This window comes from Alexandromys fortis, unplaced genomic scaffold, assembly GCF_014885135.2.
Source record: "Alexandromys fortis isolate MF-2015 unplaced genomic scaffold, M_Fortis_MF-2015_v1.1 scaffold_45, whole genome shotgun sequence".
Lineage (NCBI taxonomy): Eukaryota > Metazoa > Chordata > Mammalia > Rodentia > Cricetidae > Alexandromys > Alexandromys fortis.
In genome coordinates this window covers 5,360,166-5,377,485 of record NW_026067926.1, presented here as the reverse complement: position 1 = coordinate 5,377,485, position 17,320 = coordinate 5,360,166, and the positions used below count along the sequence as shown (strand labels likewise).

General features: G+C 46.3%; 1 protein-coding gene across 2 annotated transcripts in view; it reads left to right on the top strand.

The window, feature by feature from the left end:
• Positions 1-177: 177 nt before the first annotated feature.
• Positions 178-17,320, top strand: part of Ldaf1 (lipid droplet assembly factor 1) — an 18,738-nt gene continuing 1,595 nt past the window's right edge. Inside the window, exons 1-5 of one of the 2 annotated variants that reach the window (XM_050143321.1) lie at positions 178-316; positions 2,527-2,725; positions 13,243-13,411; positions 13,877-14,015; positions 16,390-16,470. In XM_050143321.1, the coding sequence (XP_049999278.1) occupies positions 2,630-2,725; positions 13,243-13,411; positions 13,877-14,015; positions 16,390-16,468 (483 nt within the window). In that variant the 5' untranslated portion in view covers positions 178-316; positions 2,527-2,629 and the 3' untranslated portion in view covers positions 16,469-16,470. The remainder of the gene's footprint in view (positions 317-2,526; positions 2,726-13,242; positions 13,412-13,876; positions 14,016-16,389; positions 16,471-17,320) is intronic. The other variant, XM_050143320.1, reaches the window with a different exon arrangement.

Below are 17,320 nucleotides of genomic sequence, written 5' to 3'. Positions count from 1 at the left end.
GGGGGGGGGGGGGGGGGGGGGGGGGGGGGGGGGGGGGGGGGGGGGGGGGGGCCGGTGGGGGGGGGGGGGGGGGGGGGGGGGGGGGGGGGGGGGGGGGGGGGGGGGGGGGGGGGGGGGGGGGGGGGGGGGGGGGGGACCTAGGCGAAGGGCGGGGCAGAAGGGCGGGGCTTCGTCTGGTTGAAGGAAGAGCGCTGGTTGAAGGGAGGAGCAGGTCCAGCTCCTGTCCTCACAGGCCTGCGTCCCTTCTCTTCTTCCTCCCACTTCGCTTCCCGCCCTCGATGCCTGCAGAGCTGGGTATCGCGGCAGCCAGCACCAGGTGAGAGAGCAAAGCTGTGGGGTGTGGAGTTTAGGGGATCCCGACTGGCTGAACCCTCCAAGTTCGGCCTGGGAAGTGTAGGAGTTCAGGGTCGGCCACGGGAGAGTGCGCTAGCTTCCTTCGCCTGCAGCTGTTGGCCTCTGGGTTGGTCTTGAAGGTGTCTGAAGCCTTGAGTTGCTGGGTGCGGGTGGGAGGTTATGGGGGAGATCCCACCCACCATTTCCAGCCATCACCGAGCTTACACACCGACAGCTAGATTTGTTTAAAAAACAAAAAAAGAGGAAGGGAGGGAAGGAGAGGGAGGGGCGAGGAAGAAAAGAAAAAGAAAGAAAAGGAAAGAAAAGAAAAAAGAAAAAAAGGGAAGTGGGCAGTGCCAGTCCACGAGCGAGGCCCTGCCTTCTTTTTGGGAACCCTGCATGGGAAGACTTGGAGTCTTGCCTGGGCCTCCACACCTCCTCCCCAGGAGTGGTCAACTGGGGTGCCATGCGCCACAGCAGGAGGGAACTGCAGGTGTCAAAGGTGGGTTTGCCCCCAAGATCAGTGACAGGGTACCCAACTACCCTGAGTTCCCGTCTCGTAGTTTTGGGGCCCCGCGATCCGGGATCAGCTCTCCATCTGCATCATACTCTTTTCTTCTCTCTGAATCCCTGGCCTTAGATTGAAACTCTCCACACTCCTCTATCTGAAAGGCGACCCGAAGGCCCTGCCCCCAGTTCGTGGATTCGACCCGACCCGCAGCTGGAACGTTCGCGGTGGCGGTTTGCTCGCGGGACGCCAGAGTCCGGAGCCAAGGCTTTATTTGGAGCCTTGTAAGGGGCGGGGCCTGTTCTCTGAGAACTTGGCTAGGACCCCCAAGCTCAGAGTAGGAGGGGCGCCTAGGCTAGTTGGGGTGGCGTCTTTTGTCTTTTCTTATGATGCTGCTTGGTGTCTGCAATGGACCCTAGAAGAAGGACTAGAGGGTCTGGGAATTGATTGGTGGCTAGGTAGATGCCTGTCCTAACTGCGGTCCTCCGCATTCTTCCCACACTTGCCTTGTCAGACTCTCTAGACCGGTCCGTTGGCACTTGGATGTTTCCCAGGCAAAGAAGACTTGTAACGGGGGTGGGGTGGGGGGAAGCTGGGCTTGTTTTAGCCTGCAGTCGAGATGAGATTAGGTGACCTGAAGGACCATCCCAAATTCAACAGTGCAAGCTGTTGCATTAACGACATAAATGTGTGTAGGAGGAGTTGGTTCTCCCCTGGCTAAGAGGTGAGAACTCATTTTAGTTGGTGTGATGAAACCGTGCGCACTAGACTCTGTGGTGTAGACAGCGCTAAGGTATGTTTCCTCACTGTAACGCGTAGTAGGCATATGGTAAATAAATTGAAGATCTCGGTTATTTTTGGCACGGTGACAGAATCTACCGAGCACAAGTAGGTGAGATCAGGAAGTTGGCAGCAAGGAGATTTGCAGAGATCCCATTCTGTCCAACCCAGACAGATGTTCTGGAAAACCTAAGAGTAACGCTGTAATTTTTTTTATTTGAAAACTCAACTGGAGTTAAAAGTGCATCTGATTTGGCTCATTACTTTCATGAAAATGCATAACAATGTGAAGACAGTCTTGCAAATTCCAGGCTGTCAGAGTGACAGAAAGTAATTGTGCCAAGGCCTTGGGGACAGGTACTGTGAGTGAGGAGAACCTCACCACACATAAAGAAAAGGAGGCATTGTGCCAGGTATTTGGGAGCCAAATAAAGAATAGAAAGCACCTAAGGCCCTGTTGTAGGAGAAAAGAAAGACTGGGAGGAGGAGGGGCTGAGGGAAGGGGCGGGAGACTTGAATTCAGTTTTCTTGCTTGTCATATGTTTTTTTCAATATTCAGGCTGAAAGATGTATGCTCTCAGAGATATATTTCTAGCTCCTTTTCTATACTGTGTGTGTGTGTAAAACAATGAAGTGTTTATAATAAATGGATTTAGCTTCATCATCTTGCTGGTCATTATATATTATAAACAGGTGTGTGATACACATCCTCTGAGTATATTTTCATATTTCATCTCATTGAGGTCCATGAAAAATAAATTGCTGGATCAAAGTTTGTGCAGCTTTAAAAATTGATAAATATTGTCAAGTTATGTCCATTTGCATGCCCGCCATCAGTGCATAGGGGATGATACAAGGCTCCTTGGGGACTACTAATGATTCAAGACACTTCCTGTTTCCTCCAGTGATAGCAAGAGACAGGTGACATGAGAGATTGGGCTACGTGCTCCATCAAAGAACTTACTGGTAGAAGATATACTCTCGAGTGAGACTGGAGGACATTTCAAGATGGCCAAAGACGAGCCGCCAAGTGTCTCCAGAGACTTAGAGGTGCTGCGAAGGAAGCTGTGCTTGCTGCTAGATTCCTTCCAGAGCAACGCAAAGGTCAGTCTCCAACGCCATATATACTGGGAGTTAACACTGGTCTGAACAAGACAGAATGGTGTATCGTTCTCATAACACCTTGCTGTGTCTGAGCTGTGGCCATGTTCTTTGTGGCTGCTAGAGCATCAGCCATCATATCGACATCCAAGGCAACAGGACAGCGGGGGAGTGGGAGGATGATCGTTTTCAAGCCTCCTCCAAATGAAGTCACAGAATTGCAGAGCCCTTCCGGTTACGTCCCATATCATGCAGAATTTGGTTGGATAGCCACCCATCATGGCAACTGCCATCCTTCAGCTGGATCTAAAGAGGCCACCCTTAGTCCACACGACAGACACTACTCTTTTCTTGGAAAACTTTGGTTCATCTATTTCCCTAAGAAAGGGGCCAGCAAATAGCTAGTTTCAGATTTGAATTCTGTGTTCCATTAGAAATTCATCATCCCCCAGAAATGCTACGTTAGCCACCCATACACTAAAATATTTCCGCACCTTACTAAGTAAGTGCTTCTTTGGAAGCAGTGGTTAATTTTAAGACTATATCTTAGTTGATATCAAAAATGGTATCATTTCGGCATGTAGTCATAAAAGTTAATGGAAAAGAAAGTATTTCACATTCCTTTTTGTATTGACTTTGAAATCTAGGCTTCTTTGAATTTACGGGACAATTGTGATGCAAATTAGCCACGGTTTCCTTTTTTACCACTCACTGCAGTGGGGTTTGAGATACTCTGTTTCGTTTATCTGCGTCTGTATCTTTATTGATTTCTCCTGTATACCTTTCAACATTAAGCAGAATGCTAGGGTTGGGGCGATGGTTCAGTGGGTGAAGCTCTTGTCTGACTATCATGAGAACGTAAGTTTGAGTTCCCAGATCCACATACAGATGGTGCAGAAGCGCATCTCTATTCTCCCAGGGCTTCTATGGCAAAACGGAAGGTGCAGACAAGAGGATCCTGGGGTGCTTATAGGCCAGCTAGCCTGTCTTGTCCACTGTGAAACAACAACAAAAGCCCAAGGAGATCCTGTTACCAGCAACAAGTAGAAGGCAAGGGCCAACACCTGAGGTTGTCCTCAGACCTCCGCATAAGCACTCGCATACATGAAAACACGCTCACTTACATTGTATATACATTTCACAAAAAGATTAAAAAAAAACAGTACTAGCTGGCTAATACTATTACCAATTCACTGTGTGTCTTTCTAGACTTCTATGCCATGTGCACATAAAAGTACGTATGCATATAAGGTGATGGGAACTATTTTGTGATTTTATTTTTCTATTGGACAGCACACTTCACCAGCTTCTGTAAAATATATACTAAAGTCATATGCTCCACAGGGGTCTTCTTTGGACTTGCTTCAGAATGCATTTGGCATACTGTCGACTTACCAGGCTGCTTTTAAAATGGACAAGCAGGTTTTTAGTTAGTTGGCAGAGACTCTTTACTGAGTTAGCTCAGTAAGGAAGGTCCTCATGGCCTTTGCACATTTGCAGTTCATTCTCATGACTTGAGGGAGGTCCAAAGTCATCACAGACACCGGATTTGCAAATACCAAACAGACCATTGGTTTTACAGGAATAAGGAGTGCAGGTACTTCAAGCCTCTAGTCATAACAGATCAGTATATGGTCCTTACTTTATGTGTATTTTTGGAAAGATGCATTGAAGTATATAATGCACACTGTTGGTTGTTGGCACTGAACACAGGGCCAGCAGCAGGCTACTTCATGCCTCAAACCCACGTACGTCTTCTTCGTAAGAAACAGTAACAAAAAGATACTGATGGTGGTGGTCATGGCGCTGTGCATTTTAAATAGTGAGATTGACAACCAGAAATAAAAGCTGAACTTTGTGGCATTAAATAGGCCATGAATGTCATAGTTTGGTTCTTCAGTGTCCCAGAGAGGCCCCCATGCTAAAGGCTTGGTTGTTATGGGGAGGTGGTGAGACCTTGAATTTCAGGTTCAAACCATAACAAGCTGGGAATGTTCCTGTCCATTGACTGAGTCTTGACATCAGAGATGCTCAAAGGACTGATTTTAGGTTCCAGATAAATTAGCGTGTAGAAAGTCCTCAGACACAGGATTCGCATATTAGAAGGACTGTATGTTTATTAACTGATTAAGCCCTTACTAAACTCCAACCTTGTCCCAGGCATTTAGCGCATCTATGATATAATATTTATATGCACTTTCAAAGCAGATGGACTTCTTTTTTTAAAAAATAATTTTATTTAACTTTATTTCATGTGAGTTGGTGTAAAGGTGTCAGATTCCCTGGGACTGGAGTTACAGATGGTTGTGAGCTGCCAAGTGGGTGCTGGGAATTGAACCCAGATCCTCTAGAAAGAGGAGCCAGTGCTCTTAACCTCTGAGCCATCTCTCCAGCCCCCAGATGGACTTCTTATTCTTTCCTTTTGATAACTCAGCAGTATGCACTGGAGTAGGTTTGGGCTAGATACTTATCCAGCTAGCCTGCTCCCAGGAACGTGGGGAAATTGGCAGTTTTATGGGCTGGTGTTCTCAGTCTTGAGATGGAATTATTTCTCTTACAAGTTTTTAGTATATTGTGTTAATTGTCCTATTAAAAATATTTATTTTGGGCTGGAGAGATGGCTCAGAGGTTAAGAGCAGTGGCTGCTCTTCCAGAGGACCTAAGTTCAATTTTCAGTAACCAAATAGTGGCTCACAACCATCCATGATGAGATCTGGTGCCCTCTTCTGGCCTGCGGGCAGACGTACAGGCAGAACACTGTATACATAATAAATAAATAATAAATAAGTATTTTTTTAAAAAAAGAAAAAATATTCATTTTATTGTGTATGTGTGCACTCAGTGGTATGTACCTGAATGCATGTATGTGTATCACATGTGTGCAGTGCCTGCAGAGGCCAGAAGAGGACACGGGGTCCTTAGAACTGGACTTACAGGCAATTGTGGGCTGTCCCGTGTGGATTCTGGAAACTGAATTCAAGTGCTCTTCAGAAGCAGTGAGTACTCTTAACTAGTGCTCTCTCCAGCTGCAGGTCACACTAATGCAAAGTGAGTCTGGAGGGAGGAGGAGAGCAAAGCGCCTGTGACCCGCCTCAGTCAGAGTCTCTGTTCCAGATTTTGGTTCATGGTTTTAGACCATCCTGGGGCAGAGGGCAGGATAGAACAGAGTAACTCACTCGTATCATGGTAGCCAGTCAGCAGGGGAATGGGGTTAGACAGACAGACAGACGCACAAAGATACACACAGAGATTGCTTCAGGAATACATAGGGTAGAATGTAGCCCTAGGAACAAGTTCCCAGTGGTCCTCTTCCTGCAGCGAGGCTCTCTCTCCTGTAGTCTCCACAGCTGCCTAAACCAGTGTGAGCAGCTGGGGGCCACGTGAGCCTGCAGGAGCCACTTTATATTCAAATCGTAACAAAAGCATCACTGACACACAGTGGTGGTGATCCCCGTGAGTAGTAAGACCCTTCAGTGTGTAATGATTATGTAATAGTGAGTGTAACCACACCAGACGTAATTTGTATTTTTATTTTGTTTGGTAGGGTGCTGTTTTTTCATACTGAAGTGTGGGTCTTCAGAGTAATTAACATGTGCCCCTAGAACATCAACAAAGGACATCTGATGCTTACCTTACTAGACCTGGAAGGAGGTGGGTGGTCCTCGGACTTCCCACAGGGCAGGGAACCCTGATTGCTCTTTGGGCTGACAAGGGAGGGGGACTTGATTGGGGGAGGGGGAGGGGAAGGGGAGGTGGCTGAGGGGAAGAGACAGAAATCTTTAATAAATAAATAAAAAAGAAAAACAAAGGACATCTGATAGTCATACCGTAATTTATATAGCCGCCCCTTGTCTCTGGGAAATGGAGACAGTTTCTTTCCCCCATGTAATCTGTGCTCTTCACTCACAGTTTAGTGAGCTCTTTGAACTTCAGATGAGGCTAGATAGGCCTCCAGATGGAGTGGGCATGAGATTGCTCCAGCCTCTCCGGAGTGCATGGCCAGTTCTTAACAGTCTTACTTCTAGAATTCAAGAGACAGGAACCTGCTTAAAATAGTTTAAGGAGGCAAACAGGTAGGGCCTTCCACAACTCTAGGAGTCTTTAAGGCTTCCTCATGAGCCATGGAAGAAGTAGAGAAGGGCTGTCTTAGGACTAGAGCCAGGGTCAGGCTGGTGCCTGGTGCCAGGAGTAGCTCTCAACACGCCCTCTTCCTTGGGCTGTGTAGCTTCTCACATTAGTTCCCTGTGTATTCGCTTCATTCCCAGACTGCAGCCCACTCCCCTTGGCTTTCCCATTGATGTGGGCAAACATGGTTGTTTGGGCAGGGACCCTTCTTTCCTCACATCTCCTTTAGCACCTGTTGAAAATCTAGAAGTTTCAGCTCCCTGTTCATAGAGACACCAGTGTGGTTGGCGCCGTCACCTGTGGCTACCAGTGGCTGTTGGACTGGGATCTTTGATTTTGTTTGAAATGCGTATGGCTTATCGGATGTCCTCCCGCTGGGGGAGGGAGCAGTTTTCAGGGAAGCAGAAGGAGTGGCTGGGTGACCAGGTTGGCATCTTCTGATGTGAATTATCTGTGATAGATGATTTTCTTCTCATGTTGGACCTGCCCTGACATGAGGAAGATTTTAGAGCCCGCCTTTCAGGAATCTACATGTTATAGATCATGAGCCACAGATCATGTGCCAAGATCATGCGCCAGCAGGCACCCAGAGCCTAATCTGGGACAGGCTGTTGTAGCATGGTGCCTCTGACTTCTGTGATGATCCTGACTGCTGTCGCTGTCCCCTGCCCACTGGGGCATTCTCGTCTGAGGCAGGAGAATGGTCTTACATTCTCACAGTGGAGTTTTCTTGGCCGTGAATAGTCTCAGGGAGAACCATTGTGTCTCAAATCCTGACCACGGGGCCTGACTCTTGAAACTCTCATGCTAGCCTGCATTTATAAATAAACAGCCCTTGTCTGACCTTGGGTACATTAATTCAATCTGTTTCCAGCTCCTCTTATCTGGAATGAGCAACACCAGGCCTTGGGCTGCTGGGAGGATTATCTGGATGCCATTTGAGAAGGCGTTTGCCCTGAGCCTGGCTAATGCTGGTGCCATTCTCTCAAAGTCTGGCATCCTGGGTTGTTGAGTGCAGCTCACATCTGTAAAGCATGGGCCGGAGGCCCATCTCTGCCTCCAGGTTAGCGGTGGAAAATCACAGGGCATGCCACAGCCTGCTGGGGTCCCTCACTTTCTATCCTCCCATTTGCATGCCGTCTGTGGCCAGGAAAATGAAACATGGTGATGTTTGAAGCCTTTGGACTTGGGTACTGTTACTGCTGCTCCCCATTATCTGCCCTGCAACTTTGTGGGGAAATACGTGAAGACATATATGGCAAGTCTGAAATGTCAGGGGCTGAGTCAGACAGGCACCTTTAGAGGAGAAGGCCTTACCGACGTACTTTCAGAGTAGCCTTTGTTTTTCTTCAATTAAAATTTACTGAAAAAAAAAAATGGGCCTTGGGGGGTGGGTCAGCCGGTAAGGTGCTTGAGGACTTGAGTTCAATTCTCAGAACTGTCATTAAAGAAGAATACAGGAGTAATGGCTTATACTTATGTTCCATTATTGGGGAGGTGGAGTCAGGTGGATCTCTGGGGCTCAATCGTCTGCCGGTTTAGCCTACTTGGTGAGTTCCAGGCCAGTGACAGTCAGATAGACAGTGCCTGAGGGACAGGCTTAAGGGGATCCTTTGGTCTTCAAATGTGTCGCACACACATGTGCACCCAAGTGAGCATGAATACACACACACACACACACACAGAGACAGACAGACAGACAGACAGACAGACAGACAGACCCAGAGGAGTTTATGTCTCTGTTTTGAGTGACAAGAGTTGAGAGTGCCCTAAAGTGCTCCTGTGAGCTCTTTTCACCTTTTGAACGTGTGCTTTATGACCTCGAGTTAAGCATGTCCCCAGATCTTTCCTTCTGGAACTCAGCATGTTGAGGAGTGCACTTACCCCTACAGTGTTTTCCTGAATGGATATGTGTAGCTCTCTGGATAAACCCACCAGGCTTCCCTTGCTCGAAGGTGCTGCTTTGGGAATGGCTCCCGCGTTCTCCTTACCTGCTGTAGGTAGGAGGTCTTTGTGGCCATGCTTATTTTGGTTTTGCACTTGGCAAGATGCAGACCCCTTGGGTTAGACTCTAAAAAAAGTGCCTGGAACCTGTGTTTAATGAGTATAACTGTTAGGTATGGATGAACCATGCTGTCTCCACGACATTCTGTCCTGATGAAGATCATTATTTCCTAGAGAAAGCAATTCCTGGATTGGACTGTTTTGTCTTAGTTACTTTTCTATTGCTGTGACAAAATACCGTGGTCAAAGAAACTTACAGAGGGAAGGGTCTATTTTGGGTTGGTGGTTCCAGAGGGCTAAGAGTCCTTTACCATGACCTCGGGAAAGCATGGCAGCAAGCAGCAGGCAAGGTGGCAGGGATAGCTGGGAGCTTACATCTCAAGCACAAGCAGGAAGCAGAGAACAGTCTCATAATGGTGTTAAGTCTTTAAACTCTCAAAACTCACTCTCAGAGACATACTTCCTCCAGCAAGGTCACACATCATAAACCTACCCAATCAGTGCTACAAGCTAGGGACCAGCTGTTCAAATATCTGAGCCTATGGGGGCCATTCTCATCAAACCGCCACATAGCTTAATACATTGATCATGGGGATTGTTTGCCTGCCTTCCTTCTGTTCTACCTTTCGTCCTCCCTTTCTTTTTAACATGTGATCTTGATAGACAGCCCAAGCTGGCCTCAAACACACAATCCCCCTGCCTCGGCCTCCCCAGGAGCTGTATCTGTGTGCCACCATTCCTACTTTAATTGGCAGACTCTTTAGAAATGGTTTCTTTGCATTCTGAAGGACCTTCGTTTTGGGGGTATTTAGAGGCCAGACCCAGAAAAGGCTCTGAAAGAAGGGGAATTAGGATATCACTACCTTTTGCTTCTTGGACTCCCCATGCCAAACTGCCCCCAGGTCCTATTGGTTTCTTTTTTGTCGTTTAATCTGCAGGCTACATCCCTCCCATCTCCCTCTGGCCCAGATTTGGCCATTCATCCTCTCGTCTGGTTTCTTGCAAATCTCCCCAGTTGCCTCTTGCATACCTACCTCAGGTTCATCTTAGTTAAATTTCTCCTTTGTGTCTGTCACAGCCCCCACCACATGCTCTCAATTTACCCCTTATTTTTTCCATGAGATAAAACTTTCAAAGTACAATAGACGTATTAGAGTCACATATATTATTTAAATGTTTTTTTAATTCTTTTTTCTTTTAAAACAAAATGAGTCAGGGGTGGTGGGTCTTATCATTCTAGCACTTCAGTTATGAGGCAGGAGGATTACAAGTTCAAGGTAATAATTGACACCCTGTCTCAAATTAAAAATGAAAAAGGAACCCATGAAATTAATTTTAACAAAATATCTCAAGAAACCAAATATATCCCTATTGCAAGGAGCCACTTGTTCATTCCGACCACCCAGAACTGAAATAATCACACCAAATTGTATTAATTAAATCACAACTTGTCCCATTAGCTCTAGCTTCTTACTGGCAACTCTTACATCTTAATTTAACCCATTTCTATTAATCTGTGCATCACCATAAGGTCGTGCCCTACCAGCAAAGTTCCGACACGTCTATCTCTGGCGGCAGATCTACGGCATCCCCTCTGTCTCTGTCCTTCTTTCTCCGAGCATTCAGTTCCATCTTTCCTGCCTACCTAAGTTCTATCCTATCAACAGGCCAAGGTAGTTTCTTTATTCATTAATGGTAATCACAGCACACAGAGGGGACTCCCACATCATATCTCAAATTATAATTTAAGACTGTAATTATCACGAGAAATAATTAATGAGATATCCTAGATTTTTTTCCTCAAATACATAGTGCATTTCTCATGCAGGTGCTGGATTTCTTTCTATGGGAAATAGTTTTTCTCTCTTTAGCATTTACAAAACTTATCTGCCTCCCTCTCACCTCAAATCCTTAACGAAGGATGGTCTCAGAGGCGATTCCCGGTGTGGTTACAGGTTGGGAGGCGGCATGGCTAGAAGACATTGTGTGGTGTGGCAGGAGGTGGAATTTGTCATGCTGTAGGAGGCAGTGCTGAAGCCCAGGACCATGCCTGTGGCTGCTCTGAAGGGCCTTATCTGTTTAAACAAGGTGAGCCCGTGCCTGGCTGCCTTTACCTGAGCTATAGATTCTCCTGTTTCTAACTTGCCCCAAGTTCCCACCCTTATGATTACTTGGCTAGAAGTCTGTTGCCAGGAGAAGTATGTGATTTGGAAAGACGCACTTCTGATAATGGCACTTCATTTCAGCCACTGGCCTGCCAGCCCCAAAGGAGTGAGACACAGGAAAGACCAGTTTTCAATGCAGGAAGCACTCTCCGACTCCACTTTTATTTTTAATTTTTATGTCACTTTTTGTTTTGTTTTGTTTGAAAAAATAGTTTTCATACACTATATTCCATCCTGGTTTCCTCCTCCTCCTCCTTTTTCTCCTCCCAGAGAGTAGGCACCCACCCAACTCCATGCCCTTTCTCTCTCTTTAAAACAAACAGGTATCCTGGTCAGTGATGGTACACACCTTTGAATTCCAGCATTTGGGAGGCAGAGGCAGGCAAATCTCTGAGTTTGAAGTCAATCTGGTCTACAGTTCCAGGGCTACACAGAGCAACCCTGTCTCAAAACAAACGAACAAAACAAAGCAAAACAACCAATCCTAGAACTAACAGGTAAACAAAAATCAAAGCATAGTAAACAAAAAGAAAACAACACAAGAAACACACACACAAAATCCTTAAAAACACAAAATTGGAACCCATAATATACAAGCTAAAGGCCAATAAGACAAAAAAAAATTCCCAAACAAAGCAATATGAGACAAAAAGTCTACAAAAATACCATTGAGTTCATATCATGTTGGCCATCTACTGCTGGGCATGGGGTCTACTCATAAGCCAGTGAGACTCCCTTGGAGAAAACTCTCTTTTTTTCATTGTTTCTTGGTTAGGGGTGGAAGTTCATATGCATCTGACCCTCTCAGTGCTGCGATACCATCCTCCTTGAAATTGTGCAGGCCCTGTGCATGCTGCCAGTTCATACGTGCGTCATTCCCGCTGTGTCTGGAAGGCACTCTTTCCTTGGAGTCTTCAATCTTTCTGCCTCCTCTTTCACTTAATTCCGTGAACCCTGAGGGAAGGGTTTGGTGAAGACATCCCATTTAGGACTGAATATTCCCAAGTCTCTTATTCTCTGTAAATTTCCAGTTATGTGTCTCTGTATTAGTTCCCATCTGCAGGAAAAAGCGTCCCTGCTGATGGCTGAGTGAAGTGCTGATCTATGAGTACAGCAGAATGTAGTTAGGAGTCATTTTATTGCTGTTTCTTCAGCAGAACAATTGTATTTGGTTTTCTCCTAGGCCTATCTAGTCTAGGTTCTTGGCCACAGGAGCAATGTCAGGCAAGGGTTCCCACCTTGTGGCGTGGGCCTTAACTTCAGTCGTGAAGTGGTTACTCCCATAGCATTTGTGCCACTATTGCACATGCACGCAAGGCACTGTTATAGACTGCAGAGTTTGCAGCTGGACTGGGGGTTACTTTTCTAGAGGAAAGTTTTTGAATGAGGGGATCTTTCAGGGAACGGGCTTCAATGCCAGTAATAAGGAGGGTGAAGCCCTGAGACCTGAAAACTGAGGGAGATGTTCATCCTTGTGGGTTTGACTAAGACCAGCTCTGCACTAAAGCAGCCTTCTCCATGGAATGTGGTCCCCATCTCTTAACCTGGTGAAGGTGGGTAACCTGTTTATTAAAGCAACATATGGTTTCCATCATCAGTCTGTGGCCAACTATAGCATCCAGGTTGGTACTATAAAAGCATTGAGGTTGCAAGCCAATGTATGCATTTGGAGTCAAAGATTTTAGCTTTGAATATCTAGGATTTGTCCCTTGGGAACCAGATGCCTACAAATTAGCCACTTAGCCCATTGCATTAATGTACACACAAAGTACCTGGGCTCTCATTGAAAAGCAGAATTGGATGCAACAGGTATCAGGTGGAGCGTAAGGCTCCTCATCTCCACTAAGCCCTTGAGCGATGCTGAGTAGCTAGGACTTAACTCCTCTGTTCCTTTGCGACCCTCATTATGAGAACTTTGGCTGCAGAGTGGTAGGCACATTGCACACCTAAGAGGGTGTCTTTCAGAGAGGGTGTGTGCTGGGCAAGAGAGCAGCGACATGACCTTTCCTCCTCTCACAGATCTTAGCACTGGTGGGAACCTCACCCTTGCCAGCCTTCCCACAGATTCCTTATGTTGCTGCCAGGTACCTCACGTCTTGGGAGATGTTTCATATTGATGTCTGGGAGCCTCTGACTGTGGCCGTATTTCCCACAGCTGAGGCAGGTCAGCTCAATCTGAGGTTTGGACACAGCACTTAACCCTGGCTCTCTGTCCTTTGCCTGCAGGTGGTTGCCTTCATGAAGTCCCCGGTGGGTCGGTACCTGGACAGGCACCCTTTCCTGGCTCTCGCCGTGCTGATGTTTGTTACCATGTCAGCCATCCCTGTTGGCTTCTTCCTGCTCGTCGTGGTGCTCACCTCCCTGGGGGCTCTCATGGGGGCCATATTACTGGAAGGTACTCTGCCCCAGGCTATGGGGAAGTAACTCAATAAGGTGGACAGTATTGAACATCTGCCATTTTTTATCAAAGACTCCTCTTTCTGGTGCAAGGCAGCTTGTCAGAGTAGCTAAAGCACAGGCTCTCGGGTTCCATCAGCCGCCCATCACCACTGTGATTTAGGGCGTGACTTACTCCTTCCAGGCTTTAAATTGGACAGGCAACAAAACAAGCAAGGAGACTCCAAGTGTAACGTAGTTTGTGAACAGTGGGGAATGGAAGCAACCAGAGGCCCCATCGGCTGATGCCAGAAGCCGAGGCCTAGCCAGGTGTGGACCTTCTGCCATTATAATTTTTAATGGGAAATCTCCCGACTTGAGAAATCTGAGTTAGCTGCCAGTATTTTAGATACCCTGGCCCAGGGTCCTCTCAGTTTCTGTGCATTTCAGGTGAAGGCACCTCCTAACTGTGCTTTCCTCCTAGGACTGATTATCTCTGTGTGCGGCCTCTCACTGCTCTGCATCCTCTGTAGCTTGGGCTTCGTGTCGCTTGCCATGTCAGGGATAGCCATGATCTCCTATGTGGTAGTGTCCTGCCTCATGAGCTACTGGTTTTCTCCCAGGTAAATGCATGTCAATGGAACAATTAATCTTGGGTATTTGGGGGATCCACATAGATAACTCTCTAATCCCACTTGGTGTCCAGCAGTTAAATTATAAGCGGCAGGTGTTCCTCACGGTTGCCCGTAGACATTAGCTGTCAGCTCCTCTTTTCCAGTAGAGCTTCATACATGCACACAAGCATTGCTGCCCTTGTCCATCACCCACAGAGCTCATCTCGCAGCTGTAGTAGCTTCGTCAGGCAGTTACTGATTCTTCTAAAAAAGATATCTGTTTACTTCAAAAGGTCAAATGGGGTAGTTTAGGAGGTTTTGGAGAAAGGCTAATGCATCAGGTAGCCATGCCCACCTCCCAGGGTGATACAGGAGCTGGGATGCTGCTATCCCCGCCATCTACCCTGGTCTCTGTCAGTGCGAGCATGTCAGCATAGTGAAGACGGCTCATGTTTGCTCTGTGGAGTCCTCCGCCAACAGTGTGGCTCCTGGGTCTGGAGGAGCAGTGAGTGAACTTTTTAGATGCTGGAGGGAACCCCAGCAGTGCTGAAATGCTAGGGAGACATAATGTGCTGCCTCCTGATACTCAGGGCTTTTCAGAGGCATCTTTTTTGATACACAATTTTTGTGCTGTGTATAGATATTCGATTCTTAAGTTCCCACGTCTGGAGTCTCTCTTGTACTTCACTAATTTTCGCTAATTTGATGACTGTGGCTAAGGTATTTGCTCAGTGCAGATTCTCTGTTGAACACTTCCCAGCTGAATCTCGTTTAACCCTTGGGTGAGCCTCATTCTGTGAGAGGGAAATGAAAGGCAAGTGCACATGCTAAGAACAGCCGAGAAGGAACTTAAATCTAGGTGGGCTGAGTCTGGTAAAACTCTCAGCCAAAATATAAAGCAGCTATAAAACATAGTCAACAATCTCTGGAAAGAGGCAGATAGTAAAGATTCTAGGGCATTTAGACCGTGGTCAGCCTCTCAGCTTGCTGCTGTACCATGAGAGCAGATAATAAGCAAATAAACTGGTCTGGCTGTGTTCCAATAAAACTTTATTTAAACTTTACGAAAACAGATGACTTGCCAAAGTTTGCCCCTATGGCCATAATTGATTTGCTAGTCCATGCTCTAAGAAAATCCACTAGCGCCCTTGAACATCTTAACAAAAGTTGGCTTTACCATTTGCCTAACATGTTCAAGGACCTGGATTTGATCCCCAGCATTCCCCCTTCCCCCCCAAAAGTTTATCCTGTCATTACTTTTTGTTGATGTGTCTGTGATCTTAAATTGCTCAGGGGTTGTTCTCACAAGATTACTTAGCTGATAATCCCTGGAATCGTGCCAGTTTCTCAGAAGTTGCTTTGATCACTATCAGCTTTCAAGGACACACAGTGCCCTATTTGGCTTATTGAGGGCAATGCTTTAGAGCTAAAATCCCTCCATCCCTTTGAACTCTGCTTTAATTAGGCTATGTGCTTAAAAAGTACACCGCAGAAAGTAGCTTAATGAGATGCTTGGGAGAAGCTCAGGTGGAAGCTACAAGAGTAGGAATCTGTTTGGAATCCCAGAACCAACATGAAAATGCCAGGCAAGGTATCCACTCGTAATCTCAGCAGTGGGGAGACAGGGAGAGTTGGGTGGCTGTGGCTTGCTGGCCAACCAGCCTGGCCTATTAGAGAGTTTCAGGCCAATGGGAGACCATGCCTCAAAGGATGTAGACAGTGTTCTTGAGGATGACACATGTGAAAATGTGCACACACACACACACACATTTACACAAACACACATACACACTGAAAGAGAAAAGAAAAGCACAATCAGAATGGTGTTTGTCAGTGGAGAGGCTCAACTTGGTTCTTCCTGTCTCCATCCTCTTCCCTAGACATCAGGTTCCCATTTGGGCAGAGATTCTCAACTTCCTGTTCTCAGGAGTCACTTCACCTTCTCAAAGCTACTGAAGCATCCAAGGCGTGGGTGCAGAGCTTTGATAACAGTCCCACTGCAAGTTACAGCAGCAACTATAGAACCGTCTGTCCTCTTAAAAGGAAAAATACTAACCATCTAAACAAAAAACATGTTAATGAAAAATGGTTGTATTTTATAAACAAAATTAATTTAACCAGGTCACAGGTCACATTGTCTTATATTTTATCAATAGCCTTCTTTATTTTTTCCTACCTCCTGCTATATGGCCAGGGCTGGCCTGGAACTCATGATATTGTTTAGGTTAGTCTCAGTTTCTTGATCCTCCTGCCTCAGCACACTTCCCCAAGTGCTGGAACTACAGGTGCACAGTGCCACCCTGGCTATCATAGTTTTCTTAACTAAATGCTCTGGTGGAAGTAGCAAGGCTAACCTTTGGACCTCTGTTCATGTGGTCTGCAGGAAATCTTTGGAGAAGCCGGACCCTCACAGTGCAGTGGGGAAGGGGAACCTTCTCCAGAGGACTGTGGACGATCTCTGATGGTATAGCTGAACTCCATAATGATTCTTGCTTCTAATTTAGTGAAAATGTGACATTTGTTTTCACTCTTTTACTAACATAGTCTGAACAAATCTGTACCACACAGGGTTATTTGAATTGATGCCTTGAGCATGAATCACTGAATCACATAGCTCTTCCACATGTTATGTGAAAACTCCCCTGTTCCTCTGTGAGATAACAAGAGTGGAAAGAACATAGAAGGTGTTAAGATAAATTAGATGCTGTGTTAGGAAAATCTTTAATGCTCAAGATAAAGATAGTCCCTCATTGACTGACCCAAAGTATAAGAGATCAAAGAGGAGCTACCAATTTGTTCTATGACTTAATGGGTTTGATCCTAAACTGAAAGATGAAAAAGGAAACAAATTCTAATATGGCCTTACGTAGGGAAATATACTAGACAGTTTCTCAGCAACACATTGTGATCTTCTCTGTAGATAATCTTAATGTCAAAGATGCTGGAGAGACTTCCTAGGGCCTGAAGGCTGGGGTAGGGGGAAGTAAGGGGCCAGGGCAGCATCTGTCTTTATAGAGCCACACGAATCATTCACCCCACATCACCCTGGGTCTCCCCAAATAGCCAGAGTGTGCCTGACTTCCCCCTACCCCACTCTATCTAATTACTGCAGACTGAATTCAGAATTTAGGCTTCTGAGGCAAGCATTCTCTAGGCCTTTAAAGTTATTGTTCTTGAGCTAGGTGGTGGTGGTGCACTCCTTTAATCCCAGAACCTGGGAGGCAGAGGCAGGAGGATCTCCATGAGTTGAGGCCAGCCTGGTCTACACAGCAAGTTTCAGGACAGCCAGGGCTACTCAAAAAAACCAATATATA